A 27,965-nucleotide genomic window follows, 5' to 3' on the forward strand; every position below is an offset into this window, starting at 1 on the left:
AGCGTGGTGGGGCACTGGGGTCTCCCTTGGGCCGAATCTCTGGCTGTTCTCCTGCCTCTTGACTGACTCACTAACCAGCAGCTGACGGATGCACCACTTCCCTCCAAGCCCCTCGGACAGCCCAGCTCCCACCCCCACGTCCCCACCCCACAGGTGAAGGATCCCATAGGGGAGGGGTCCCACAGGTGAGGAGCCCAAGGCCAGAGATGCAAGGAGCCGACTGGGATGCTGCCTCTGCCGCTTGGGCTCCCAAGGTCCGTGTGGGCGTGTGCGCAGCCACCCACCCAGTGGCCCCTGTAGGGACCACGCTGTGAGGCAGAGCTGGCAGCTGGGGCAGCGTGCAGTAAACCCAGGGGCCTGGCCTCAGCCCAGGTGAGTGGAGCAGAAGAGATTGGACTGGAAGGCACTGGGGTGGGCCGGCAGCCTGGGGAGGGGTCCATATGGCATGTGCCCGTCTCCCCCAGGACAGCTTGCTTGCGGGCACTTGAGCCGTCTCAGGACCCGGGCCATTCTGGGAACCTCCTGTTCCCTGCCTTGAGCCCGCATCCTGGGGGCCGGAGCTGGTGAAGCCCTGGGACCAGGGGAGTGAGCTGGTGGGGACAGGCTGTGGCTTCAGTGCTCTCCCACACGGCCCCTTCTCCGGTCTGGGCGGATCCGCGCTGAGGCGCCAGGTCCTCTGGTCCTCCTTCCGTGTCCTTCTTACTCCCGTCAGGCCTCAGTCCTTTCTGCTGCGGCAACAGACACCAGCCTCCTGCCTTGGCTTCCTGGGTGGGGGGAGTAAGCTTTTCTTCCCTGCTGAAGAGCCTCTTGGGCCCAGAGCCTGCCCTGGACCAGGGTGTCGGGAAAGCAGTCAGGGGAGGAGGTGAGCCATCAGACCTGCCAGAACTCAACCCAGGCTGGTCTCCCAGCTGAGCTGGATACAGGTTCACTGGGGGCCAGTCCCTAGTTGGCAGTGGGGGCTGGGCAGAGTCCCTCCCCCTGAGGCTAATGGCTATGTGTGTCTGGGGTGGGGTGGGGTGGGGTGGGGTGGGTGGGGCCTCTACATGTCTTTGGTCTCAAATTACAGGCTGGATCGGTGGTTGGTAGCCTGTAATTGGTGGGGGGCACTGGGGTGCATGGGGGCTGGGGGAAGCACTGTTGCTTCCCTTTTTCTCTCCAGGCCACATGTGGTCCCTTCATGGTTTTCCCTTCTGTGATTTCACATCCTCTGATGGGCTCCTGCTTCCCTCTGCCCCTGGGGCTTTGAGGACCTCGTTCCCTCTGCTGACCAGGCAAGAACCCTGCCCTTTCCTGGGCCCCCCACCCCGAGCCAGACCGGGGCACAACTGCTCCCAGCCCTTCCCTCCCATCCGGCGGGGCTTCTGAGGGCGGGGCAGGGCCTCTGCTGTCCTGCCCCCAGTGCCTACCCCTGAGCCTGTGACACTGACTGGACCCAGAAGCCCAGACGGAGCCCGGGGTGGCCAGGGGCACGCCTGTCGGTCTGCCCCTCCAGTCACAGGGAGGAGCCCGGGGCTGGCCCCCGCACCTGGAGCTGGGGTCCTGTTTCCCACCCTTTGTCACCCTTTGGTCCCCCACCTGCAGCTCAGGGCCCCCTTCACATGGAGAGTGTCTCCCCCAGCACTGCTCCCACCGTGGCTGGCAGCTTTCCACCCTGTGGGCTGGCCACTGGCCCACCCGAGTGCCTGCTTCCCCTGTGCGCTAGGCAGAGGAGGCGCTCTCCTGGGCTGGGGATGGGGCATCTGGGAAGAGGGCTCAACTTGGTGCCTCCGTCCTCAGCCCTGTCCTCAGCCCTGTCCTAAGATCACGTGATTTCTGAAACCTGGCAGTTCTCCATCCTGGTGCCAGATGAGTCCTGGCCTGGGGACCGTGGGAGCAAAAGTGCAGCCTTTGGGTTCAGCCTGGATTCTGACCCCAGTGCTGGCGTCAGCCCTGCCCTGCACTCGTCCCTTCCGGATGTGGAGACCAGAGCCCTCGGTGCAGTTGGCCGGCAGTTCCCATGGGGGGTTCTGGGAGGAGGGGTACCGTGTCCAGCTCAGATCTCTGTGACACAGCCCCCGCTGGACCCCCTCCTCAGGAAGAGCAAGAAAGGAAAAGGGTTTGTCAGCCTTGCAGAAGGCCACCTGTATGAACAGAGTCAGGGCAGGGGCATCTGCTCCCAAGGCAGGGACACTTCCGGCTGCTGGCCTTCTGCTCCGATCTGGGCCCCCTGAGCCAGCATGCCACCTGTGCAGGCCATGGGCCCTGTGCTGATTTGGACTTCTCTGGGGGGCGCCGTCAGCTCCCCTCCAGGCACCCTGCCCGGCGCCAAGCTGGTGGCTGAAGGCCGATGCGGCTCCAGGGCTCCTCGGCCACAGCCAGACGTGCAGCATGGGTGACAGTGGGAAGAGGGTGACTGGCTTGGTGCCCACCTGGGTCCTTGAGTGCTGGAGGGAGGGGTGCTGAAGGGGTCTGGGGACAGCCCTGATAGGTTAGGGAGCATGGGTCTGTCCTGGGGTACAAGGGGGCCTGTGGCACGAGCGGCAGGATTGGGGTGGCCAGGGGGTGTGGACCCGGCCATGGGAGGTGTGGGCTCTGGGCCTGAATGTGGCTTCTAGCCCCCAGCCCCAGCCCAGGGCATCCTCAGAGCGGGGGGCCTACTTTGGAGGAGGGCCAGGGCCCAGGACACTGCCGTGGTGAGGCTGCTGCCCTCCCCAGGGAAGGTGGCTGCTGTCACACTTGCACCCAGTGGTAGGACCAGAGCTCGGTGAGTTGGTGGGGCTGAGGGCAGGTGGTGGGAAGGAGAGGCCCCAGTGCAGCCCACCTGCTCCCTCTCAGCCTTGGAGTTGCTCCCCCAGACGGGCCGGGGGACGTGAGGGGCAGGAGACCCAGCCACGCTTCCTGCAGGTGGCCCCTGGCCCTACCCCTGTGTGTGACAGCTCCTTGCTGAACTGAGTGAGCCGCTGAGGGGGTGGGTGCTGGGCCTGGCCCCAGGGACCTGTGGGCTACTTCCTGGGTGTGTGGTCCCAGGGAGGCCGGATGCCCGCCTCCCCCCATGCAGTCCCGGCCACCTCGCTGCCCCCTGACCCCTGCACCATTGTCCCATTCACCACTCTGCCTTCCCCTGAGCCGGGGTATTTCCTCGCTGGAAACTCCCGGTCCCTCTGCCCTTCCAAAGCCTAACCCTAACCCGGACCACCGCCCCACCCTGAGCCTGGACTCCAGACCCTACCTAGCCCCCCAAGCACCCTGCACCTCACCAGGGCCCGACCCCACCTGGACAGAGACCGGGCCAGCGGCCTGGAGCCGTCCCCCCTCGCAGATGGCCCTGGCCCACCTTTCCTACACAGGTCCCTCAAGTCCAGCTCCAGGCCTGCCCAGCTCCTCCAGGCCCCTCGGCCCTTCTGGGTGTGCTGGGCGGACGCAGTGCTGGGGCTGCCCGAGGCTCACCCAGCCCAGGTGCTGAGGTCTGGGGCAGACGTGTGTGCCTGCACATGTGTGCTCACGTGTGTGTGAGTGGTGGCTGGCATGCCAACTGGGCACAGCGCCGCAGGCTAATTGTGGGGTTCGGCTGTGATGGAGGAGGGGGCTCGGGGTGACCGCTGAGGCGCTGACAGACTGACTGGGAGATTACAGGTCTGGCCGGCTCCTTGCTCGCTCGGGCCCTCACCCGTCCGCCCCCATGTCCCACTCCTGCCTCTTGCGCACGGCCTGGGAAAGGAAGGGGGCTCCGGGCGGGCAGCATCCAGCCAGCTGTGGGAGGTGAGCCTGGAAAGGGTAGGTGAGTGCGGGCAACTCAGCGGTTGGCGCTGGCAGGTGGGGGCAGACCTCAGAACCAGAGGCTCCTGCCTGCGTGGAGCCCGATGTCCCCAGTCTCCCGGCTGGGACTGCGGAACGGGGGCGCAGCTCCTCATCCAGGAGCCCCTCCGGTGCTTGGGCGGCTGGGCAGCTCCCGTTGGCCTCATCTGTGCTCCTGATGCCCTGCAGTGCCCGCCCTCTCTCAGCCGGCCCCAGCCCACATCTGGCTTCTCCCAGTATCTAACCCCGTCTTCCTGTCCCTCTCAGCCTGACCCTGACAGGCTGTCCACTGGAGAGGTGGTCTCTGGAGGATGTCCACACTTGCCTGAGTGCCAGCCCCATTCATCTGTTCACCGGGTGTTGACTGTGGCCGCTGTGTGCCAGGGCCGACAAGCTGCTGGGAGCTCCACGGGGGCTCCCGGACCCTGGAGGGTAGAGACCTGTCCCTCTGTCCCCAGCACACAGCACCGTCGTGTGGCACACAGGAAGCGCTTGGGGGCTTCGGGCTGAGCAGATGGGGTAGGTCAGCGGGCCCATTTGGGGGGTCCCCACGAGCAGGGGGAAGTCGATGGAGGCGTTAAGCTGCAGTGTTCTGACGGGAAGGACTGCTCCGCAGAGGAGAGACATGGATGAGCCTGGGGGGGAATCAGAAATGGGGCCCAAACCGAGTCCAGGTGGGACACAATGGTGGCTGGGACTCAGGGGGGCGGCCAGGAGGAGAGGTGGGTCTTGCATCATGGTGGGGCGTCTGGGCACCAGAACCTACTGAATCCCACCTTGTGTCCTGAGGGTCTGGGAGGCCCAGGAGGCTGCTGGCAGCGCCCAGGCAGGTATTCTTGAAGGACAGTAATCGATTGAAACCAAGTCGTCCTAAGCCGTCTCTCCACGAGGTTAGGCACTGCATGGTGAGGCAGTGACTGGGACCGGAGAGGGGCCCGACTGCCGACAGCGTGGAGATCCCAGTCTGGGTCAGCGCCCACACGGCAGGGTCTGCAGTCATGGGCGCGTGGGCGGCTGCGGCACACATCCTAGGGCTTTGCCGGGTGAGCCCCTGAGACGCCTGAGGGTGAGGGCTGGATGCAGAGACACTGGTCACGGTGACCTCGGGTATCAGACGGAGGGGCTGAGAGGCGGCCTGGGAGCACAGGGCGGGAAGGAGTGGGAGGCTATGGACTTGGCTGGGGGGAGGCCCATGGGGTCGGGGGAGCAGGCCCGGACACCCCAAAGGCAGGTGGCAGAGAAAGCCCTGGGGTTGGTTTCTCTGCGCCCACTCCCCCTTGGCCTGGGGTCTTGGGCCTTTGACCTTCTCGCGGCCACCAGGCAGGGGTGATTTTCATGCTGGGGCCCGGAGCCCAGGCTGCAAGGGGGAGGCTCATTAGCCTCCCCAGCCCCGGCGGGGATGGGCAGTCTGGCCCACGGCCTCCGCCAGTTGACGGAGGAACCGGGCTGTGAGCCGGGCTGGTGGGGAGGTGACACCCTATACACCTGGGAGGGGTCCTGTGGGAGGCTCTCCCCGCGCTGACGCAAGGCTCGGGCTAGACGTCAGGTTGTCCCTAGAGCCCGGCCCCGCCCGCGCCTGCTCCTAGGTGGCTGTGTGGGGAGCTCGGCCTTTGCCCGGTGAGTCTGGCAGGATAGGGGTTTGGAGGCTGGGGCCTCGGCGGATCACTGGCCGACCGCGGAGCAGGGGGCCTGGCCACCGCGCCCTTCCCGGCCGGAGGACAGCCTGACGCCCCGCGAGGCTCCTTGGGGACGGGTCCCTGGGCCCACGTGGCCGTGGCCGCCGCCGCCGTCACGGCGACCGGAGGTCAGGCTCCCGCCGACCGTGCGCCCTGGGTCCCCTGGGAGGCTCCTCAGAGGCCCACTTGTTCCCCCCGGGGCCGCGGGGTGCGGGCGGGGCTTCCGAGGGGTCGTCCCCCGGGGCCGCGCCGCCACCTGGTCGCCTGGGGTTACGAGGCCAGGCCGGCCCTCCCCGTCTGGGGACCGCCCCACCTCCCGGGTTGAACTCAGACCCGGGGCCCCAGAAGGGCGCGGGTGGGGCAGGGCTCCCCCCGGCCCCATTCGCGCCCCTCCCTCGCCCTTGTTTTGAAAACGGCGGAGGCTCGGATTTGCCGGCGTCTCGCCTGTTTAGTTTTCTCTGATTTGTTTCGCGCTCCCGGCTAATTGCAGATTTGCATTTTCGCCTCGAAAACGCAGCAGAGGCCGGTCCCCTGCAGCCAGCTGCCGGGCGGGGGAGGGGCGACGCCCGAGGCGGGACAGCCACCCTCGCTGCATCCTGGCCTGGCCCCGGGGCGACGCGGCCCCCGCCCTGTCCGCCGGGTGTAGGTTACTCCACCCCCGCGTTGGGGGTCCGTAGTGACCTCCACAAGGTGCTAAGACTCCCCCCACCCCCATCTCAGGGTGTCCCTGCCTTGGACTCGAGCCTTAGCCTGAATCGTGGGTTTCTCCGTGTCTGCCTCTGGGTCCCCTTCCCGAGCCCACAGGCTGCCAGGGGCCTCCACAGCCCTGGCTGCTGTGCACTGCTTTGCCTTCAGCTTTAAGGAGTTGCTCAATCTGTGTTTGCCTGACCCTAGCGACAGGGAGGTCTAGCCGGCACCCCAGGGCCCTCCTCCCGGGGGGGCCAAGACCAGAGGGGGACCCTGACAGCCCTGGCCTGGCCTGAGGACCCTGCCCTTCCCCAGTGGGCGCCTCCTGTTTACCTTTTCCGGGTGTGTGGGGGCAGCTACTGCTTAGAAGAAAGGAACCCGAGGAGGGGGAGCCTCAGGGGACCCAGTGGCCGAGGCGCCTTCCCATTGCTTCCCACTCCTGTGGACGTGCGAGGAGAGGCCTGGGCCGCCCGCAGCCCGGTGCCCGTCAGCGCCCTGGCTGGGGGAGAACAGACCAGTGTGTGCGTGAGGCCGAGGGGCCAGCTGTAGGGGCACATGTGCTTTCAGCTTCCTCTGCTGTGTGTCACCCCCTTGCCGGTTCACTGGGCTGAGACCCACCTAGGGCCTCAGATCCTGTGTTCAGACCTTGCTCACCAGTGAAGACCACAGACCACAGCGGAGGAGTGACGGTCCTGCAGGGCCAGGTCAGGATGGGTGTCTCAGGCTTCTGACGGATGGGCAGGAGTTTCCCAGGGGGAACAGCAAAAGCAGAGACATGGCGACATCATGGCGTCACCGTGAGTTCCTCCTCCACTGAGAGGACAACCGAAGGATTTCTGTACACGGATTCACTTACACCTCGCAGCAGCCCACTTGGGTTGGTGCTGTTATTACCCCCCATGTCACACCCGGGAAACTGAGGCACAGTGTAAGTTTGTAAAGAGCCCACATAAGCCAGGTAGAAAGAGACCTGGTGTTTGAACCCAATAATATGGCTCCAGAGCGCAGCCCTTGAGGCCCCTCTGGGCAGCAGCATTGGGTGTGTGATTGTGGGGTGGGGGGACACCCATGGCCTCAGGGGCCTGTGGGTGTCCAGGAGAGTGGCCTTCATCTGAGATAGAAGGAATGACCCTCCAGAGCAGAGGCAGGATGGACACGCCGGGGGCCAGGACAGGGTGGTTGAGGCCGGGTTAGGAAAGGGGAAGGGGAAGGGGAGGGGACCAAGCTTCTTTCTGGAGGAAGTGCTGGCTGGAGGAGCCCGATGTTGGGAGGAGAAATTGGAGGGTCTGAGAGGTGGGTCCACCCTAGTGGGTCACTTGGGGCAGGTCTGTCGAGGGGTGAGGTGGTGGCTGTGGAGGCTGGGTGTGTGGCCTCATGAAGAGGGTGTCCCTTGGAAGAGGCTAGCCTCCCTTGGCGACACCTGCAGCACGCACACCCCCGGCCAGGGAGGGGCCTGGGCCAGTGGAGGGCGGTGCACAGGGCACACGGAGGCCAGAGTGATGTCCCTTCAGGGTGGCAGGTCTGCATGCCCTGTGCCCTTGTGTGCTGTGGACCCCGAGCTCAGCCTCCACCTGGACTGGATGCAGCCTCGAGGCCAGGCCTGGTCCAGATTTCTCATGCGGCTCCATCATCCTGACACCCTGTGGTTTGGCCCCTGAGTTTGCCCCTTTCACAAAGGCTGTGTTGTCGAGTGCCTAGGGCAAAACACACCCCTCACCCTCACACCTGGAGCCCTGAGCCCCTCTTCCTGGGTTAACCTGTCACTGCTCAGCCAGGGGCTGAGGGCCCCAGAGGGATTTCCTGCCTGTGTGCGCAAGTGTGGCACCCACCTCCCCCGCAGGCCTTGCCCCTGCTGGTCTCCTTTGGACTGGCCGTGGGTCCTCCCAGGCCTGGGCCCTACTCGCAATGTCGTTCCCCACGTTGGGGGAGTGCCTGGGGGGGTACGGGGGGAGCAGGGCCTGACCCTGCTGGAGGAGGTGTTGGGGGAACGCTGCTGGGGAGGGCAGCCAGGCAGGGAGCCAGTGGGCCATGGCCGAGGAGACCTGGGGAGGAGACCTGGGATAGGCCCGGAGAGATGGCTGGGGTGTGGTCACTGAGCGCCTGGCAAGCCGTGTCCTGAGGCAGAGTGGGGCTGGAGGGGGTCTGATTATTATTATTACACAGAACTCTTTTTATTTAGACAAGTAGTATGTAAATATATCTTTCTCAAATTTTTTTCCAAAACTGGCAAATGAAGTTGCTTTGCTGTCTCAGTCCCCTCCTCCCTACCCCCCTACCCCCACCGGCTTCACCTTGACTTTCAATTTGGATGAAGGCTTCTAGAACTTCTCAGTTAAACCATGTGTGTCTGTATCGACACCCACGTGTGGTGATACCTGGAGTTCTGCTCCACAGCCATCCCCAACAGGTCTGGGCTCCGTTGGGTCAGCATGGCCCACCCACCTTCATCAGCACCATGGTTTTTCAGGGTCCTCTGGTTGCATGCTGGGTGGTTGCCAAATTTTCACTATAATGAACCGTGCTGAGAAGTATCCTTGGACTAGTTCTCCCTGTGGGTACACATGGGTGTTTATCCAGGAGAGGATACAATAGCAAGCGTTGCTGAGTGCTACAGTGTAACAGGCTCTCCGGAGGCTTTTCGGGCTGGAATAATTTAGTTCTTACAGACCCCTGGGGGAGCTCACTATGACTGTCTCCACTTCACAGATGGGGAAATGAGGCTCAGAGAAGTTAAATAATTTGCCCAAGGTCACACAGCTAGTAAGTAGAATTGCGGGCTCGTGTGTATGCATGTTCTTCAGAAAGCAAGTTTAATTTTAACGTCCTGGTTTAATAAGCAGACAGTACCAAGAGACTTAACGAGAAGCTGTTCCTTGCCCTTTTCTTCCGCTTTTTTTTCTTCCTTTTTTTTTTCTTCCTCCTGTTCAGCGCAGCTTGCAGAATCTTAGTTCCCCGACCAAGAATTGAACCCAGGCCCTCGGCAGTGAAAGTGCAGAGTCCTAACCACTGGACCCCCAGGGAATTCCCTCTGCCTTTTTTGAGCAGAGGCAAGAAGGGCGGTGTCAGGCATGCACACCAAGTGGGCATGTGTGCACTGGGGTGCTGGGCTAGGGGCTGGGAGGCCAGTGTCTGAGGGGGGGACGTGAGGGCCGGGTGGAGGAGGCTGGAGTTGAGGTTCTCCTGCTCCAGGATGGCAGAGGCCAGCTGGGGTCCCATGGGCTGTTCCTCGCCCCCCCAGATGTGGAGCAGAGGAGAGACGAGGAGGTAGGGGCCAGGCTTGTGGTGAGACCACTGTCTCTCCTTTGCTTCCTAGAGGATCTCCATGCTGGCCTGGAGCAGAGACTGAGCTGGACTACTGGAGCCTGGGTGAGTGACGGCTGGGCACCACCTGGGGAAGGCAGGGGGGCCACAGCTACGCAGTGAAGGCGTCTGGTGTCCCTGAGGCTCTGGTCCGGTCGGGCCCGGTGTGCAAATGTCTGCCCGAACCCAGGTGCCCTAGCTGTGGGGGCCGATGCCAGGCCCCCCAATTCTCTGATGGGGGGCCAGGATTTGCTTGGGAGGGGTGGGCTCTGCTGCGAGACTGGGGCGGTGTGTTTGGGCGCTGACTGCAGTGCTGGAATCTGGAACGTTAGGGCTGGGAATTTGGGCTGGGGGAGGGGGCGCCTGGCCAGACGCCTTCCTGGCCAGCAGCAGGCTGGAGTTTGTGCGACTTCTTGGAAGTGCACCTCCGGGCTTCGGCCAGGAAGAGGCGTCTGATGCCCCTGAGGAAATCCCCGCTGGCCCGGTGAGCAAGCGGGGGGTCCCAGGCTGCCTTCAAAACAGGAAGCGCCCGTTCCAGGAACGCCAGCCGCAGGAAGCTCTGCCGGCTGTGCCCGGCACCTCCCGCAAGGCCGGCCTGAGCGCTGCCTCTGGTCAGGTGGTTCACCCTTTGCTCCCGTGGGCCTGGCCAGGCAGGTCACCTGAGGCTTTGTTTGTCCCGGAAGTGGAGGGAGCTGAGGCCTATCATTGTCACCCAGGTCCCTCCTGCCAGACTGTGTGACCTGGGCTCAGCGTGAGGGGCCCTTGGAACCCTTAGACTTGAGGCTCACTCTGCCCACCACCCAGAGGGGTCCTGGGCCAGGGAGCCCAGGTCTGGCCCTGGCCTGCTTGAGGGGGGGTGGGGCGGGGGCAGCAGCACAGTATCTGGGCCAATGTTACTGTCAGCAGCAAGACCTGGTCCCACTCCGTGACCACACACATGGCTTTCATGGAGCACCTCTGGTGTGCCAGCCCTGGGGGCCCCTGGGGCCAAGGACAGGGCTGGGCTTCTGCCCCAGGGGCTCAGTCAAGTGGACATCAACCAGAGGGAGGCCAGAGCATTCTTTTTTTTTTTTTTTTTTTTTTTTTTGCGTTACGCGGGCCTCTCACTGCTGTGGCCTCTCCCGTTGCCGAGCACAGGCTCCGGACGCGCAGGCTCAGCGGCCATGGCTCGCGGGCCCAGCCGCTCCGCAGCATGTGGGATCCTCCCGGACCGGGGCACGAACCCGCGTCCCCTGCATCGGCAGGTGGACTCTCAACCACTGCGCCACCAGGGAAGCCCCAGAGCATTCTTTTTTATGCACTGTGACCCTTCCATCTCCTGGGTCCTGTCACGTCTGTGAGCTACCAGGACTGAGGCAGGGCTCAGGGTCACAGCAGAGCTCTTTCAGAAGCGGCGGGGGGCAGGAGTTTCCCCGCTTGGTCTGTTCTGGGTTCAAGTCCTAGGCGCGCTGCCGGCCGGCAGAGGGGCCTGGACACGGGTCCATCGGGGACCAGGGGGTCTGCTTCCATGGGTGGCCTGGGCTCGGGCGGCTCCAGCTCCGGCCGCGGCTCCGCCCCCGCCCGTCCGTCCGCACCCGCAGGTCCGCCCCCGCCCGCCCGCTCCCTCCCTGGGCTCCGGAAACATTCCATTCATTCCCCGCTTGCCGCGGCGGCCCATGGCTGGAGCCGCAGCCGCCGCCAAAGCAGAGCGGGACCAGAGTCGCGGCGGGGACTCGGGTGAGCGGGGCCGGGGCGGGGGTGGGTAGGGCCAGCCTGGGCTCGAGGCCGAGGGGCCTGGACGCCCCCCGCCTCCGCGGCGCCGGGGAGCGGACTTTGCGCCGCGGCGGGCGAGCCAGCGAGCGCGGGAGCGGGGCGGCAGGGAAGCTGGGGCGGCGGGGGAGGGGCGGCGGGGGGCGGGGCCCTGCGGCCTTGCCCTTCCCCCGCCCCCGCTCCCCGGGCCCTGAGCGAAGGTACCAGAGGGTGCCTGAGCGCCCGGGGCCTCTCCTGGCGCGCCTGGTTCTTTGCGGTCCTGGTGTCGCGGGCGTCCCGGCTCCAGCCTGGGGATTTTCTGAACTGCGCCCTCCTCTCCCCTAGACGGCCTCAGTTGCCCGCGGAGCCGAGCGGAGTCTGCGGTGGCAGAGGCCCGCCTCCGCCCAGGATCTGCACAGTCTGCGCGCGGTCCTGTGAACTCTTCCTGTCTTTGACCAAAGGCGCCATCTCCTCCCCGACCTGATCACCTCGTCTTGGTGCGGCCTGGGGTCACTCTGTCTCCTCATCCCACCGTCTTCTCTTAGGCCATTTTCACCTTCTTCCCAGGTCCCTGCTGTCTCCTGGACTCTTGTCAAGCCAGCAGCTCGTGAGGAGGCCTGTGGGGTCCCCAGGGGCCCGGCAGGAACTGAGCACTCCAGAGCAAGGGGCTTCAGTGCACAGCTGAGGGGCACCTTCCCCAGCCCTGAGACTTGCCCCTGTCAATGCCCGGTGGTGATTCTGGGGTGCAGAGGGCTTTGTCACTTGGTTGCTTCTTGGTTATGCTTCCTCCAGGGGCTTGAGGAATGTTGTGGAGACTCAGAACAGAGGGATGCAGTGGGGGATAGAGAACAGCCACAGCCTGGCCGGGGGGCTTCCTAGTGGCTCAGGCAAAGAAGGAAGCCGGCTTGATGTGAGAATCACAGGGTCCATCCTATTCCAGTCAGCACAGCTTTGCCCAAAGCCAGTGCCCCCAAAGAAACGTCTCCCCTGGCCATGGAGCGGAGCAGACAGCCTTCTGCCTTCCTGGAGGAGGAGGACTCAGGGCGGGGCAGGGCAGGCTGTCAAAGCGGGGGAGAAAAGTAATTGCTTCTTGAGGGAATGAGCGCGTTTCCAGGGCGGTGGTGTTTGAGGGGGCCGTAGGGGGCGTGTCAGCTCCTCTGTAGAGGTGCAACAGCTGTGGGGGGAGTCTGGGAGGCCACCGCCACCGGCCACCCTCTCACAATCTGTGCCTGAGCCCCTCATGGCCCTCTACCGTTGGGGTCAGTCTCCACGCGGCCACGTGGCATGGACAGCTGCCCTAAATGTCCTGCCGGGCACAGGCCCCCTCAGGGAAGGTTCCGGCAGGTCCAGGAGTGAGGGCTCACGCAGATTGTGAGAGGGTGGCCGGTGGGGGTGGCGGCCAAGACCACTTCAGGGGATTCTGATCAGGGTCCCGAGGGCGGCGATCGTGCTGGACCACCCCAAGGTGGGAGGGGCCTCCATGCTGGGGACCCTGAGCCCACCCTTGGCCTTAGTAGCTCGCCCCCATACATCCAGAGACACGCACGGGCGCGCGCACATACGCAGGGCCGCGTGTGTGCTCGGATGGACACCCGCACCCTGATGTGGCCTGCCCCGGCCCTGCACGCAGCACCCCCCGCGGCCTCCGGGGTCCCCCCTCAGAGACCTGGTTCACCTCAGAACCCCCTCCCAGGACCTGCCCCCGGCGTGCCTGAGTCTGAGGGTCTGCCCTGGGCGGGGCACAGGCAGGGCGGGTGGATTGCTGGGGCCCTCCTGCTGGTTCATCAGGGGAAGCGGGGTTGGAGGGAGGGCCCGGAAGGCTTGGGGAGAGGGTGGGGAGGCAGGCCCACCAGCGGCTCTGCTGCTTCCTGTCAGATTACACCGTGTGTGCCGAGGGTCAGGCATAGAACAGGTGTGTGGCCCACCTGTTTGCATGTTCGGGGCCTGTCGGTCAGCTTGGGTCTGTGCTCTGGACAGTGTGGTCTGGGGGCGGTGCCTCCCAGACCACCTGGAGCTCTTGGGGTCATGGGGTTTGAGGGCGGGCACATGCGTGAGTGTCTGGGAGACTTTCTGGAGGAGGTGCTCTTTTGCCTTGGAGGTGGGCCTGAAGGTGCTTTGGGAACCTGGGGGCAGAGGACAGGGTGCAGTCCTCTGGAGGCGGCTGCACCCAGGCCTGGAGCTGCAGTGCTGGTGGCCTGGCCCCTCAGCGGTTAGGTTACAGGTGTTCCTTCTTGAGGAGGGCCGGGAGATGATCTCCTTAGAGATGAGAGTGGGTGTGTCTGGCCAGATGGGTGGGAAGGCAGGGAAGGGATCGTGGGCTCGGGTGGGCTGGGCAGGGTCAGGCACCGGGGGCTTCCTGTGGGGTGGGGTGGGTCCTCCAGGCTGGGGCTCCCCTGACCCTCCTCCCTTCCCACAGGGTGCCGGGGGCAATGGCGCTGCAGCTCTGGACCCTGACCATCCTGGGCCTGGCGGGCACGAGTGCAAGCCTGCGGTCCCGCAAGCTGGACTACTTCCGCAGCGAAACAGAGCTGAACCACCTGGTGGTGGACGAGGTGTCGGGCGTGGTGTATGTGGGGGCGGTGAACGCGCTCTACCAGCTGAGTGCCGACCTGCAGCTGGAGCAGCGGGCGGCCACGGGCCCGGCCCTGGACAACAAGAAGTGCACGCCGCCCATCGAGGCGAGCCAGTGCCACGAGGCCGTGCAGACTGACAACGTCAACCAGCTCCTGCTGCTCGACGCCCCCCGGGACCGCCTCATCGAGTGCGGCAGCCTCTTCAAGGGCATCTGCGCCCTGCGTTCCCTGAGCAACATCTCCTCGCTCCTCTTCTACGAGGACGGCAGTGGCGAGAAGTCCTTCGTGGCCAGCAACGACGAGAGCGTGGCCACCGTGGGGCTGGTGAGCATGACGCGCCCGCGCGGCGAGCGCGTGCTCTTTGTGGGCAAGGGCAACGGGCCCCATGACAACGGCATCATCGTGAGCACACGCCTGCTGGACCGGACGGAGGGCAGGGAGGCCTTTGAGGCCTACACGGACCACGCCACCTATAAGGCTGGCTACCTGTCCACAAACACACAGCAGTTCGTGGCTGCCTTCGAGGACGGCCCCTACGTCTTCTTCGTCTTCAACCAGCAGGACAAGCACCCGGCCCGGAACCGCACGCTGCTGGCGCGTATGTGCAAGGACGACCCGTTCTACTACTCCTACCTGGAGGTGGACCTGCGCTGCCTGGCCCCCGACGACACCCGGGTCCCCGCCTTCGGCACCTGCCTGGCGGCCTCCGTGGCCCGGCCAGGCGCGACTGGGGTGCTCTACACTGTCTTCAGCACAGATGGCCGGGGTGGCGGGGGGCCACGGGCGGGCCTCTGCCTGTTCCCACTGGACGAGGTCCACAGCAAGATGGAGACCAGCCGCGACGCCTGCTACACGGGCACCCGGGAGGCAGGCCGGGACACCTTCTACAAGCCCTTCCACGGCGAGATCCAGTGTGGTGGCCACGGGTCGGTATGTGGCCTCAGCACGTTCTCCCACGGGCTTAGACCACGCACATGTGGTTCTGCATGTGGCACTGCTTGCCGTGTCCACGTCCCACGTGCTTGTGAAGGCCGTGTGTGTGTGTGCGTGTGTGTGGTGTCCTAGCGGACAGGTGAGTGTGAGATGTAGGTGCCACTTCTCCCAGGTGTCAGCCACGCTGGGCATTGGGTTTTGGAGCAGTGAGCACGTGGGTAGGGGCCCTACCTGGGCCAGTCCTGGGGGACGTGTGCAGGGCCACGAGTGCTGGGAGTCGTGGTGGGGAGAGGCCTCGGGCAGGGGTCTGCACCCACCGTTGACGCCATGGTCCATAGGGTGCCAGCGAGAGTTTCCCGTGTGGCTCAGAGCACCTGCCCTACCCGCTGGGCAGCCGAGACGGACTCTCAGCTGTAGCCGTGCTGCACCGTGGAGGCCTGAACCTGACAGCTGTGACAGTGACGACCGAGAATGGCCACACCATCGCCTTCCTGGGCACCTCGGACGGCCGGGTCCTCAAGGTGAGGCCCAGGGCTGGGGCAGGGTGGTTTCCGGAGGGGTCCTCAGTGCACGAGGCCCCCTGCCCTCACCGTGCACCTGCCCTCGTGCCCACAGGTGTACCTCGCTCCAGATGGCAGCTCCGCGGAGTATGGCTCTGTCCTTGTGGAGATCAACAAGAGAATCAAGAGGGACCTGGTGCTGGCCGCAGACCTGGCCAGTCTGTACGCCATGACCCAGGACAAGGTTGGCCTGTGGAGCCTGGGAGGAGGGGCCTTGGTGGTCCAGCCCCTAGAGACACGCAGAGCATGCTGGGAGGGGGGCCAGCTCTCATGTCCCTGGGTCTTGACAGTGTCTCTCGAGCACCTTTCCCGTCTTTGAAACTGTTTCTCTCTGTTCTGTGTCTCCGGCCCGGCCTTGGGCCCTCCTGACCAGAGGGTCAGTGCTCTAAGTGGGCCTTCCCCAAGTGCAAACAGGGAGGCGCGGGGCCCCAGGCAGCTTCTGTGAGCTCAGACGGTGGGGGACATGGGCCGCGGGATCCTGCGCCACCCGATCCTGGGTCAGGTCCAGCCTCCCGGCCGGGTCCCACAGAACCTGGCCGGCAGCGGCTGCCTGGAGCCCTCACCGCCCAGCCTCGAGGCTTAGCGGTAAAGGTGGGATCAAGCTGGTGGTCCCAGGAAAGTCTGGCGTCTGAGCGAGGTCCTTTGTGGCTGCTGGCCCGACACCTGCGGCGGCCGTAGTCCCGCTCACCGCCCCGGTGCCCCTAGGTGTTCCGGCTCCCCGTGCAGGAGTGTGAGAGCTTTTCCACCTGCGCCCAGTGCCGCAGCTCACAGGACCCCTACTGCGGCTGGTGTGTCGTCGAGGGACGGTGAGCATCCGGGAGTCTGGGGTGTTCGGCCCAGCCTGGGTCTGGGGGTGCCGCCCCACCCTGAGGGCTCACGGGTGCCCCCTGCCCCCGCAGATGCACCAGGAGGGCCGAGTGCCCGCGGGCCGAAGAGAGTGGCCACTGGCTGTGGAGCCGCAGTGAGGCCTGCGTGGCCGTCACCGAGACCCAGCCGCAGAACATGAGCCGCCGGGCGCAGGGAGAGGTGTGCAGTGGGGGTGGAGGCAGGGGCGCTGCTGGCCTGGGGCTGTGGGGACGGCAGGAGACCCGCGTAGTATCTCGCTCCTGGCCTGGACGGCGGTGCTGAGCCTGGGGACAGGGACCCCATCCTTTGTTGGGTTCCCTGGCCCCTTTGACCCGAGGGGCTTCTGAGAATCCAGGGCAGACCCAGGCCCTGTCCCAGGAGCGGCTTAGGTGACCACAGAGGGGCCCATTCAGATGAAATGGAGCCAGGCTCTAGAGGGTTCTCCGGGGGCAGGAGGGCGGCCGGAGAACGGCCAGAGGACCGGGGCTCAGGGCGGGGGCGGGAGGTTGCCTGCACCCTGAGGCTGGACAGAGGAGTCCTGCTGTGAGCTGAGTGGCCCTTCCACAGGTGCACCTGACCGTCAGTCCCCTCCCGGCCCTGAGCGAGGAGGACAAGCTGCTGTGCCTCTTTGGTGAATCACCGCCACACGTGGCGAGCATGCAAGGGGGCGCCGTGGTCTGCAACTCCCCAAGCAGCATCCCCAGCACGCCGCCTGGCCAGGGTGAGGCCCCGCCCGAGCCTGTCCCCTGAGCATTTGGGGCCAGCGGAGGACGGCTCACTGGTGAAGGTGGGGGCCACGCGGTGACACGGCTGGGACCTGGCAGGCGCTCTGCCCCAGACGCCCAGGAACCACTGCCCTCGGTGCCTCGGGACAGAGCGAGGGCCCAGCAGCGCAGAGCCCTGGGGAGCGACACACGAGCCGAGGTCTGATAGCGGCGGCGGGTCCTGCTGAGCCCTGCGGGGCCCCACTCAGACCAGGGGCTCCACACGCGGCCTCCCGTTCTCTGCTGGGTCGCCTGTGGGGAGCTCTGATGGAAGGAGGAGTTGGGGCTGGGGGGGCCCAGTTCCGGCTTCCTGTTCCCCCAGCCCAAGCCCGCCTCCCCCTGCGGCCCTGCCTGACGCTGGCCCCGTCCGCTGTCCACAGATCACGTGGCTGTGACCATCCAGCTTCTCTTCAAACGCGGCAACGTCTTCCTGACCTCCCACCTGTACCCCTTCTACGACTGCCGAGTGGCCATGAGCCTGGAGGAGAACCTGCCGTGAGTGCCCCTGCCTGTCCCTCACAGCCCCCGCTGCGGACCCCACACTTCTCACCACCCTCTCCTCCAGGTGCATCTCCTGTGCCAGCAACCGCTGGACCTGCCAGTGGGACCTGCGCTACCATGAGTGTCGGGAGGCCTCGCCCAACCCTGAGGACGGCATCGTCCGTGCCCACATGGTGAGGGGCCGTGAGGGCACGTGGGGGCCAGGCTGCTCGGCCGAGGCCAGGCAGCACCTGACCAGCCCTGCCCCCGCAGGAGGACGACTGCCCCCAGTTCTTGAACCCCAGCCCGCTGGTCATTCCCATGAACCACGAGACGGCTGTGACCTTCCAGGGCAAGAACCTGGACACGGTGAAGGTGCGGGGGGCTTGTGGGGCCCTGGCTAACCAGTGAGGTCAGGCCTGGGGGTCCCAGCAGGGGCCATGATGGCTGGTGGAGAGGCAGAGGCTTGTTCAGAGCCATCCTCCTGCAGACCAGAAGCTAAGCGCCGGGGCCCATCCAGCCTTCTGCGGCTCAGGGCCCAGCACGTGAGGGAGGCAGAGGGGTCAGGGTGGACGTGGGGACATCTGGACGGGCCTCGAGGGTTTAGGGCGTGCAGGGGCTGGCCAGCCGAGTGCCACTCAGGAGGGAGCAGGGCGGTGAGTCTGGGTGTTGACCGTGGCGGGGCCTGTCTGTGAGCGGCTCGGTGTCAGTCGGGATGGGGGCGCCCAAGCTGGCCCGGGAGCCGTGTGGGGCACGGCAGGCCCCGGGGCCCAGGGCGGGCATGTGGGACGCGCTGGCCCGCCTTGGGTATCCTGACTGGCCTGTCTGGCAGGGCTCCTCCCTGCGTGTGGGCAGTGACCTGCTCAAGTTTGAGGAGCCAGTCAGCACACAGGAGCAAGGAACCTTCTCCTTTCGGACCCCAAAGGTACGCCTCCCGGGGTGGGTGGGCCAGGCTGGTGGACCCCGAGGGCTGGCCCTACGGGGGCTGCCCAGCTGCCTCCGGGGCTTGAGGGGTGGGCGGGGGCAGGCTCACCAGCTGCCCTTCTGGGGAAGCGGGGCCGGCAGGCACGTGTGGCCTCAGAGCATCCCTGGGCCTCCCGTCTCCCTGGAGTCCAAGTCATCCTCCGTCTCTGAGCCTCCAGCTTCTAGCCACCTGGAGGCCTCCCCTTGCTTCCCGTCAGCCGTGAGGGGACACACGGTGGTCACCCTCGGGGGCTCGGGTGGGAGGCGGGGGTGCAGCGTGTCCCTGTGTGCTCCCAGCTCTCCCACGATGCCAACGAGACGCTGCCTCTGCATCTGTATGTCAAGTCCTACGGCAAGAATATCGACAGCCGGCTCCAAGGTGGGTGGGCTGCGCAGCTGGGCTGGTGGGCGGGCAAGGGCAGCAGGGCGGCCCTGTCGACGGCCAGCTTCTCCCTCCGCAGTGACCCTCTACAACTGCTCCTTCGGCCGCAGCGACTGCAGCCTGTGCCTGGCCGCTGACCCCGTCTACAGGTGTGTGTGGTGCAGCGGGCAGAGCAGGTGTGTGTACGCGGCCCTGTGTGGCAACGCCACCTCCGAGTGCCCACCGCCCGTCATCACCAGGGTAAGCCCCCTTACCCCTGACCTCCCTGGCAGGAGGGACTCCAGCCCGGCCCGGGACCAGCTTCGCAGCCTGGCCTGCCCGAGCCACCAGGTCAGCCGGGCTCTGCCAATTTCAGATCCAGCCTGAGACTGGTCCGCTAGGCGGAGGCATTCGCGTCACCATCCTCGGGTCAAATCTGGGGGTCAGAGCAGACGACGTGAAGAGGGTCACCGTGGCTGGCAGGAGCTGTGCCTTTGAGCCAGAACGCTACTCCGTGTCCACGCGGTGAGTGGGCAACCTGGGCCCTCCGAGCTGGGCCAGGCCCTACCCTGGGGGGCCGGGGGACTGGGGGGATGGAGGGGAAGGACACGGTCCAGGTATGCGTGGGCGCCCAGGGCTTGCACACACACAGAGTGTGCCCACCTGCCTGCCACCCACGCAGGATCGTGTGCACCATCGAGGCTGCAGAGGCGCCCTTCACGGGGGGCGTCGAGGTGGACATCAGCGGGAAGCTCGGCCATTCGCCTCCCCATGTCCAATTCACCTATCAGGTAAGCACCCGACAGGTGGCTCTTGCAGGTCAGGACAAATGTGGGTGGGATCTGGGGGGCCATGCGCTGACTCGGGGTGAGGCGAGGCTGTGCCCCTGCCTCTTTCTGACAACGGTCATGGCCCAGTCGAGGCCCGGGAGGGAGGGCCGCAGCCCTGCCGCCCCAGCCCTGAGTCAAATGTCCCTGCTTTTTCTCTTCTAGCAGCCCCAGCCCCTCAGTGTGGAGCCAAAGCAGGGGCCACAGGCGGGCGGCACCATGTTGACCATCAATGGCACCCACCTGGACACAGGCTCTGAGGAAGACATGCGGGTGACCCTCAATGACATCCCTTGTAAAGTGTGGGTGTCACCCACAGGCCGCCAAATCCTGGTCTGCCCTGGTCCTGGGGACAGGGTGAGGGCCTTCTGGCCGTGACCCTGTGTCTATCCTGGAGGGGGCGGTGGAACCAACCAGACCCACTGACCCACTGGCCTGGGGCTGCGGGTGGTCCCAGGGTGGGGTTGACATTGACTGGCAATCCCCACCCCCAGGACGCAGTTTGGGGCACAGCTTCAGTGTGTCACCGGCCCCCAGGCGGCTCCGGGAGAGCTGCCCCTGAAGATTTACTATGGGGGCTCCGCGGTGCCCAGCCCGGGCGTCACCTTCACCTACCGTGAGAACCCAGTCCTGCGGGCCTTCGAGCCGCTGCGGAGCTTTGTCAGGTGAGACCTCTCCCCCCGCCCGTGGCAGGTGCCCCCCACTCCCACACTGTTGGCCACACCCACCCCATCTAGCTATTTCCCAGGTGCCCTCTTCTCACTGGGCTTGTGAGGAAATGGCAGAGCTGGTCTGGGTGACAGGAGGAGGCCTCCAAAAATCCCCACTGTACCCCCAGGTCGGGCAGGCCCGACATCCCGCCTCCACCTCCCCCCCGCCACCCAGCCCAGCCCTGCTTCTCTGACAGTCCAGGGTGGCGGTGCTCAGTCACGTGCTCTGAGCACACACACCCCACCCACCCCCCGCCCCTGCCAGTGCAGCAGGTCTGGGCTTGCACACACCTGCAAGGGTATCCAAAAGCAGGGTGGGGGCAGGGACACGGCCTTGCAGGGCACCTGCTCTGGAGCTGGCTGGGCACCTCCCTTGCCCAGGTGTGCCCACTCAGGCACCATCCCCCTCCCTGCCCCCCAGTGGTGGCCGGAGCATCAACGTCACAGGACAGGGCTTCAGCCTGATCCAGAAATTCGCCATGGTGGTCATAGCCGAGCCCCTGCAGTCCTGGAGGCGGCGGCGGGAGGCCGGACCCCTGCAGCCCGTGACGGTCAGTCGGTGCCCGCTGCTGGGGGGACACGCCAGGGCAGGATGCAGCCTGTGCCAAGTGGCCTAACGGTCCTGCCTCGGCTCTTAGGTCGTGGGCAGGGAGTACGTGTTCTGCAGTGACTCCAAGGTCGTGTTCTTGTCCCCGGCCGTCCCCGAGGAGCCCGAGGCCTACAACCTCACAGCGCTCATTCAGATGGATGGGCACCAAGCCCTGCTCAGGACTGAGGCTGGTGCCTTTGAGTACGTCGCCGACCCCACCTTCGAGAACTTCACAGGGGGCGTCAAGAAGCAGGTCAACAAGCTCATTCACGCGCGGGTGAGGACCAGTGCAGCCCCGGGGTCAGGTCCTGAGCGGGTGCGTGTAGGGGAGCAGCCCAAGGTCTGGGCTGAGCTGGTCGGGGCATCCCTGAACCCCTCCTGGGCACTGTGGCCCCATCCCCCGCCCCCCAGGGCACCAATCTGAACAAGGCGATGACGATTCACGAGGCCGAGGCCTTCGTGGGTGCCGAGCGGTGCATCATGAAGACACTGACGGAGACCGATCTGTACTGTGAGCCCCCAGAGGTGCAGCCCCCTCCCAAGCGGCGGCAGAAGCGGGACACGACCCACAACCTGCCTGAGTTCATTGTGCGTGTAGGGTGGGGGCAGGGAGGGCACAGGGCACCGGGCTCTCGTGGTCTCGGCCACACACCTGTCCTTGCTGACTCCGCCTCTCCACGCAGGTGAAGTTTGGCTCCCGGGAGTGGGTGCTGGGCCGCGTGGAGTATGACACGCGTGTGAGTGACGTGCCGCTCAGCCTCATCCTGCCGCTGGTCATCGTGCCCATGGTGGCCGTCATTGCCGTGTCTGTCTACTGCTACTGGTGAGCCTCTCCCCCGGCAGCCTCAGCCCCTTGGCCACACCCACCGGCCAGCACCATCCAGGCCAGGTCCCAGGAGCTTCCCTGTGCCCCTAGGAGGAAGAGCCAACAGGCAGAGCGCGAGTACGAGAAGATCAAGTCCCAGCTGGAGGGCTTGGAGGAGAGCGTGCGTGACCGCTGCAAGAAGGAGTTCACAGGTCGGGGCCGCCCTGCAGGTCCCGGGGGAGGAGGGCTCGGAAGAGGCTGCATTGGGAGGGACGGAGGAGGGGGGCTGCCGGCGGGCGGATGCCTCACCACGACCTCCCTGCAGACCTGATGATTGAGATGGAGGACCAGACCAACGACGTGCACGAGGCAGGCATCCCCGTGCTGGACTACAAGACCTACACCGACCGCGTCTTCTTCCTGCCCTCCAAGGACGGCGACAAGGACGTGATGATCACGGGCAAGCTGGACATCCCTGAGTCACGGCGGCCCTTGGTGGAGCAGGCGCTCTACCAGTTCTCCAACCTGCTCAACAGCAAGTGCTTCCTCATCAACGTGAGCGGGGCGGGGCCTCTGGGGCGTGGGGTGGGGCTGTGAGGGGCGGGGCCTCTGGAGCGAGGGGGCGGGGCCTCTGGAGCGAGGGGGCGGGGCTCTGACCGGCCTCCCCCACAGTTCATCCACACCTTGGAGAACCAGCGGGAGTTCTCGGCGCGCGCCAAGGTCTACTTTGCGTCGCTGCTGACGGTGGCGCTGCACGGGAAGCTGGAGTACTACACGGACATCATGCGCACGCTCTTCCTGGAGCTCATGGAGCAGTATGTGGTGGCCAAGAACCCCAAGCTGATGCTGCGCAGGTGTGTGGGGAAGGGCAGAGGCCGCGGTGGGGGGCGTTAGGGGGTGGCAGTGGGGCAGCACAGGCTTGTCCAGGCACCTGGTTTGCCAGCAAGTACAGCCAGTGCCAGTGAGTAGGGCAGAGGGATGGCGGGGGGCATCGCTGCTAGCAGGTGGTCTGTGCTGGCCACTTATCTGCTCCCCCTTCTCATCAGCCCTTTGTAGGATGGGGTGGAAGATGAAAGGCCCACCCTGAGGGGGCTGGGAGATTGGTCACTGCAGGCTGTAAACGTACAGCCTGACGGAGACTCTGGCCTGGACGGAGGCTGGGCTGCTCTGAGGGTGGTCTGGGTACTTGGAAGAGCCCGCTGATCCTAGGGGCACTAAAGGGCCCCTCAACACAAGGCCTTTCTGTATCTCCAGGTCAGAGACAGTGGTGGAGAGGATGCTGTCTAATTGGATGTCCATCTGCCTGTACCAGTATCTGAAGGTGGGCTCCACACAGCCCTGCCAGGGGGCGGGGAGGGACGAGGTGGTGCTGTACCCCCCGAATGTCCACCTCCCTGCGGCCCAGCTCCACCTGGACGGGTTTGCTTCCCACCCTGGCACGATTAGTCCCACCGTGGCTCAGCCGCCCCGTGTTGCTGTAGGACAGCGCAGGGGAGCCGCTGTACAAGCTCTTCAAGGCCATCAAGCATCAGGTGGAGAAGGGGCCGGTGGATGCTGTGCAGAAGAAAGCCAAATACACCCTCAACGACACAGGGCTGCTGGGGGACGACGTGGAGTATGCACCCCTGGTGAGCCCCTGGGGCTGGGCGGGCTGCTGGGAGACCTCAGGGGCCGGGTTCCAGGCCAGCCTCAGGACCAGAAGCTGATGCCACTCGCCTCCTTCGTGGACTTGCATTAGAACCCATTCCCCGTGCTGGGCCCGCCCGTGTTCAGGGAGGGGCCTGGGTCATGGGTCTTCAGCAGGCCCGTGGGTCACTGGAGAGAGGCTCTAAGTGTCATGGCCCCAAGCCAGCTGCCTCCTGGGTGCCCGGGCCTGCTGCAGGCATTTGAGGGGCCTGGGCACACCAAGTGAGTGGTGGTAGACTCGTGTGCGTGTGGAGGTGGTACGTGGTGTGTGCCCCCGTGATGCCTGTGTGTTGCGTGATAGCTAGAAGTGAGCAGTCCTCTGCCCTCTGTCCTGCTGAGCCGTGGCACGCAGGAAAGGGTGAGGCCTGGGTGCTGAAGGGGCTCAGGATCCCCACCACCACTCCTCCAGCTGAGGGTGTCGCCACTCGGGGGGAGCCCCAAGACTGCCCCCGGTTTGGGGCGAGCGAGGGCGAGGGCCCCTCCCCAACTGGCCCTTCGTTCTGTGTCCCCTGGCAGATGGTGAGCGTGATCGTCCAGGACGAAGGGGTCGACGCCATCCCTGTCAAGGTCCTCAACTGTGACACCATCTCCCAGGTCAAGGAGAAGATCATTGACCAGGTGTACCGCACGCAGCCTTGCTCCCGCTGGCCCAAGGCTGACAGTGTGGTCCTCGGTGAGCACCACCCTCGTGTGCCTGGCTCTGTGCCCGTGGAAGCCCAGTCGGCCGGGTCGGGCGGGGGACAGCGAGAGGGAGCCCGGACAGGGTGGGCTGTGGCCGGGTTCCAGGAGCTGGGCTGTGTCCCTCCACAGAGTGGCGTCCTGGGTCCACAGCCCAGATCCTGTCAGACCTGGACCTGACCTCTCAGCGGGAGGGCCGGTGGAAGCGCGTCAACACGCTGATGCACTACAACGTGAGTGGGCGGCCGGGCGGCCGAGGCTCCTGCGGAGAGTGGGGCAGGAGGCCCACCCTCATGACTCTGTTCCCCAGGTCCGGGATGGAGCCACTCTCATCCTGTCGAAGGCGGGGGTCTCCCAGCAGCCTGAGGACAGCCAGCAGGACCTGCCTGGGGAGCGTGAGTCCCTTCCCCTCGTCCGGGCCCTTCTGGCCTCTGGAGGTCATCGTGAGCCAGCGTCCGCCCCATGCCGCCGTCTCGGGGGAGCTGTGAGCCCGGCATGGGACCCGGGACCCGGGCCCCGGGCCCCGGTCCTCGTCCTTCAGCGCCCCCCTCCCCCACAGGCCACGCCCTCCTGGAGGAGGAGAACCGGGTGTGGCACCTGGTGCGGCCAACGGACGAGGTGGACGAAGGCAAGTCCAAGCGTGGCAGCGTGAAGGAAAAGGAGCGCACCAAGGCCATCACCGAGATCTACCTGACCCGCCTGCTCTCGGTCAAGGTGGGCCGCGGAGGGCGTGTGGGAGGCAGACCTGGGACGGCGCCGGTGGGACGCGCTGAGCCCCGCTCCCGCCCCGCAGGGCACGCTGCAGCAGTTCGTGGACAACTTCTTCCAGAGCGTGCTGGCGCCTGGCCACGCGGTGCCGCCCGCGGTCAAGTACTTCTTCGACTTCCTGGACGAGCAGGCGGAAAAGCACGACATCAAGGACGAGGACACCATCCACATCTGGAAGACCAACAGGTATGGGCTCCGTGCCTCCACCCGCCCCGCCCGCCCTGCTCCAGGCCTCGGCGGCCCCTCACACCCTGTCGTCCCGCCTCAGTTTACCTCTCCGGTTCTGGGTGAACATCCTCAAGAACCCCCATTTCATCTTTGACGTGCACGTCCACGAGGTGGTGGACGCCTCCCTGTCGGTCATCGCACAGACCTTCATGGACGCCTGCACACGTACAGAGCACAAGCTGAGCCGCGTAAGTGCAGCTGCGGGCAGCCCAGCCCGCTTCCTGGCAGCGTGAAGCATCAGGGGAGGGGGCTGTGGTGCAGGTGAGGAGGTCGCTTTGGGGCATGGATTTGCACAGCGGGGGCTGGAGCTCAGTAGAAAGACAGGTGCAGGGTACCTGGGGCGGAGGGAGGGCCCCCTGGGCAGTGGACCTGTGGCAGCCTGGGACCCCGAGCTCCTTCCCTTCCGTGAGAGAGAAAAAGTGAGTTTTACTATTAATCACAAAATGACGAAAACACTGTCAGGTCTGTGGATAGGTAGGGCAGCTACCGCCGTTGGACCCCCATCCCCCGCACACCCCTCTTTCTCTGGGTATCCTGAGTGCATGCAGGTGTCTCGGCCTGGGTGTCACTTGGCTCTGACTCCCACAGGACTCTCCCAGCAACAAGCTACTCTACGCCAAGGAGATCTCCACCTATAAGAAGATGGTGGAGGAGTGAGTCCCCCCCACCCCCCAACGAGGCCAGAGCCTGGCTGCGCACCCTCAGCCCCCACCCAGCGGGGCCCCCGGGCGGTGCAGGCCTGTGATCAGGAGGTGGGGCCCGTGGGTAGCTTCGGGTCCAGCGTCCGGGAGCCACCGCCGCCACCCCCTCCACCGTTCCGGTACCCGCCCCCCGCGGCCCACCCTGTGTAACTCCCCCTCCCCCCACAGCTACTACAAGGGGATCAGACAGATGGTGCAGGTCAGCGACCAGGACATGAACACACACCTGGCAGAGATTTCCCGGGTAAGGGTGGCACAGGGGATCCACAAGCTGAGCCCCCCCAGGATTAGCCCTCCACCACCCCCGCCCCCCCGGAAGGCCCTGCTGCGCGGGCCAGGAGACTGCACGGGGGCCGGGCAAAGTTGTGCCCACGGGGGAGAAAGGAGAGGCGCAGACGAGGGGGCATGGGGGACGGCGGGGCTCGCGAGCAGCTCTGAGCCAGCCCCGCCTGCCGTGGGTCTGCATGGGTGGGAGACTCTCTGTCCGCGGTGTGCTGTGGCTGTGCGTGTCACGACTGCCGGGGGGGGGGGGGGGACCCTTCGCGTCTGCCTGCTCCACTGGGAGACAGCCTCCTGTCCCTGGGTCACGCAGCCCTTCCGCCACCCTCCCAGGCGCACACGGACTCCCTGAACACCCTCGTGGCCCTGCACCAGCTCTACCAGTACACGCAGAAGTACTACGACGAGGTAGGGGTCCGGTCCTTCCAGGACGGCCGTGCTCACCCTGACCCTAACCCTGACCCTGGCCTGTGCTCTGACGTGACCCCTCCTCAGATCATCAACGCCCTGGAGGAGGATCCCGCCGCCCAGAAGATGCAGCTGGCCTTCCGCCTGCAGCAGATCGCGGCTGCGCTTGAGAACAAGGTCACGGACCTCTGACTGCGACCTCCACTGTCATGGTCTCGGGACACAGGTGTGTGACACCCACTGCCGGGCGCTGGGCGGCCCCGGGGGAGCACGGCCAAGCGGGCAGGACTCAGCCCTTCTCTCTCTGGCAGAGGAAGAGCCCCCGGGCTTCCGAGTGTGTGCGTGGCAGGGGGGCCCCCACCTCAGCATCTGTAGCCTCATAGCACCCTTCTCCTGAGCAATAGTGCCGGGCGCCCACCAGCACCAGTTCCCTCCTGCAGAACCAGCATCGGGGGTGTCTCCTTCAAGCCTCCTGAGTGATTCGAAAACGTGCCTTATGCCCCCAGCGCCACGCTGGGTTGCTGGGGGCAGTCGGGCCTCAGCCCCCCTCCCCAGGCACCAGCAGCCTCCTCAGATACCTGGGTTGGGCCTCTTGGGGTGAGGTCTGAGTGCCCTCGGCCCCCAGGACCTAGTGCCCAGACTCTGTCCGTCTGCCCTACCTGGACTGGGGCAGAAAAGTGGTACGATGCCTTCCTGACCTCGCTGCCCTGCCCTGCCGGGCACTGGCTCTCCCGGGGGACCCCGTGCTGCAGGCCCCACCTCAAAGGTCAAGCTGGACGTCAGACGTCGAGGCCCAGGCGGCCAGAAGGGACCCAGCAGACTGGGGGTCAGGGTCCCGGCCTGTCAGACAGGCTGACCTGGAGGCCCTGCCCAGGTCCGGGGGGCCGGGAGCAGCTCCGCCGGGACACCCGCAACCCTTTTTGTAAATCTTGTTAATTGTCAATCAAATACAGCTGTCTTTTTCACTCTGCTGGTTGGCTGGGTTCTTCCCGGGGCTGCCGACCCGCCGTCCCCGTCCCTACACGCCTGCCCCGTTGTGGTACCGGGCCTGTCCTGCCCACGGCCTCCCTTCCTGTGTGCTTCTGGCCCCAGAAGCTCACCTGAAGGTGGGCCCGTGTGCCCTCGCGCACCCATCCCACAGTCCCTGGCTCCCCTGGGCCAGGCCTGCTGAGGCAGCCCGTCCACGGCCACCAGCTCTGCTGAGTCCACGCCTTCCTGCTGCCCCAGCAGGACAGGATGGTGGTCAGGGGTGGGAGGTGAGCGCTGGGGTGCGAACGTCTCCCAGAGGCACATCCCGGTGCACCCCAGCACTGAAAGTGATCCTGAAGCAGGTGGAGGTTCTGAGGGCACAGGGCGGCGGCCCCGCCCCCCACGGTGCGGGACTGGGCCCGCTTGGACGCCATCTGGTGGCAGGGGTGGGCGTGGCGCGAGCTCTCAGGGACCTGTTTTCTCCTTCCTGAGGTGCGGTGCCTCACAGGTGTGGTCCACCCAGCACACATTTAGTAAGCCCCTACTGGGTGCAGACCCCACTGGACACGGTGGTTCCTGGAGGGAGGCCCTGTATCCCCCTGCTCGAGGCTGTGGGGCCATTAGGGTCCCAGGCGCCTGAGAGCAAGAGGCACCTTTGTTGGTGTAGGAAGG

At 65.7% G+C, this 27,965-nt stretch overlaps 1 protein-coding gene across 8 annotated transcripts in view; it reads left to right on the forward strand.

The window, feature by feature from the left end:
* Positions 1 to 27,289, forward strand: part of PLXNB2 (plexin B2) — a 29,475-nt gene extending 2,186 nt beyond the window's left edge. The window contains exons 1-38 of one of the 8 annotated variants that reach the window (XM_032644800.1): positions 8,844 to 8,897; positions 9,451 to 9,503; positions 11,511 to 11,662; positions 13,582 to 14,668; positions 15,010 to 15,192; positions 15,287 to 15,415; positions 15,937 to 16,037; positions 16,131 to 16,257; positions 16,645 to 16,798; positions 17,222 to 17,336; positions 17,407 to 17,515; positions 17,595 to 17,696; positions 18,154 to 18,246; positions 18,582 to 18,663; positions 18,746 to 18,906; positions 19,022 to 19,170; positions 19,328 to 19,436; positions 19,638 to 19,774; positions 19,967 to 20,137; positions 20,604 to 20,733; positions 20,821 to 21,048; positions 21,183 to 21,359; positions 21,455 to 21,594; positions 21,688 to 21,788; positions 21,902 to 22,131; positions 22,249 to 22,430; positions 22,831 to 22,897; positions 23,058 to 23,204; positions 23,779 to 23,935; positions 24,073 to 24,173; positions 24,251 to 24,335; positions 24,500 to 24,654; positions 24,734 to 24,894; positions 24,977 to 25,124; positions 25,525 to 25,589; positions 25,806 to 25,881; positions 26,250 to 26,324; positions 26,412 to 27,289. In XM_032644800.1, the coding sequence (XP_032500691.1) occupies positions 13,595 to 14,668; positions 15,010 to 15,192; positions 15,287 to 15,415; positions 15,937 to 16,037; positions 16,131 to 16,257; positions 16,645 to 16,798; positions 17,222 to 17,336; positions 17,407 to 17,515; positions 17,595 to 17,696; positions 18,154 to 18,246; positions 18,582 to 18,663; positions 18,746 to 18,906; positions 19,022 to 19,170; positions 19,328 to 19,436; positions 19,638 to 19,774; positions 19,967 to 20,137; positions 20,604 to 20,733; positions 20,821 to 21,048; positions 21,183 to 21,359; positions 21,455 to 21,594; positions 21,688 to 21,788; positions 21,902 to 22,131; positions 22,249 to 22,430; positions 22,831 to 22,897; positions 23,058 to 23,204; positions 23,779 to 23,935; positions 24,073 to 24,173; positions 24,251 to 24,335; positions 24,500 to 24,654; positions 24,734 to 24,894; positions 24,977 to 25,124; positions 25,525 to 25,589; positions 25,806 to 25,881; positions 26,250 to 26,324; positions 26,412 to 26,516 (5,526 nt within the window). In that variant the 5' untranslated portion in view covers positions 8,844 to 8,897; positions 9,451 to 9,503; positions 11,511 to 11,662; positions 13,582 to 13,594 and the 3' untranslated portion in view covers positions 26,517 to 27,289. Of the gene's footprint in view, positions 1 to 8,843; positions 8,898 to 9,450; positions 9,504 to 11,510; positions 11,663 to 13,581; positions 14,669 to 15,009; positions 15,193 to 15,286; positions 15,416 to 15,936; positions 16,038 to 16,130; positions 16,258 to 16,644; positions 16,799 to 17,221; positions 17,337 to 17,406; positions 17,516 to 17,594; positions 17,697 to 18,153; positions 18,247 to 18,581; positions 18,664 to 18,745; positions 18,907 to 19,021; positions 19,171 to 19,327; positions 19,437 to 19,637; positions 19,775 to 19,966; positions 20,138 to 20,603; positions 20,734 to 20,820; positions 21,049 to 21,182; positions 21,360 to 21,454; positions 21,595 to 21,687; positions 21,789 to 21,901; positions 22,132 to 22,248; positions 22,431 to 22,830; positions 22,898 to 23,057; positions 23,205 to 23,778; positions 23,936 to 24,072; positions 24,174 to 24,250; positions 24,336 to 24,499; positions 24,655 to 24,733; positions 24,895 to 24,976; positions 25,125 to 25,524; positions 25,590 to 25,805; positions 25,882 to 26,249; positions 26,325 to 26,411 lie in introns of those variants that run through there. The other 7 variants (XM_032644801.1, XM_032644799.1, XM_032644798.1 and 4 more) reach the window with 7 other exon arrangements.
* Positions 27,290 to 27,965: the final 676 nt, after the last annotated feature.

Source organism: Phocoena sinus, chromosome 10, assembly GCF_008692025.1.
Source record: "Phocoena sinus isolate mPhoSin1 chromosome 10, mPhoSin1.pri, whole genome shotgun sequence".
Classification (NCBI taxonomy): Eukaryota; Metazoa; Chordata; class Mammalia; order Artiodactyla; family Phocoenidae; genus Phocoena; species Phocoena sinus.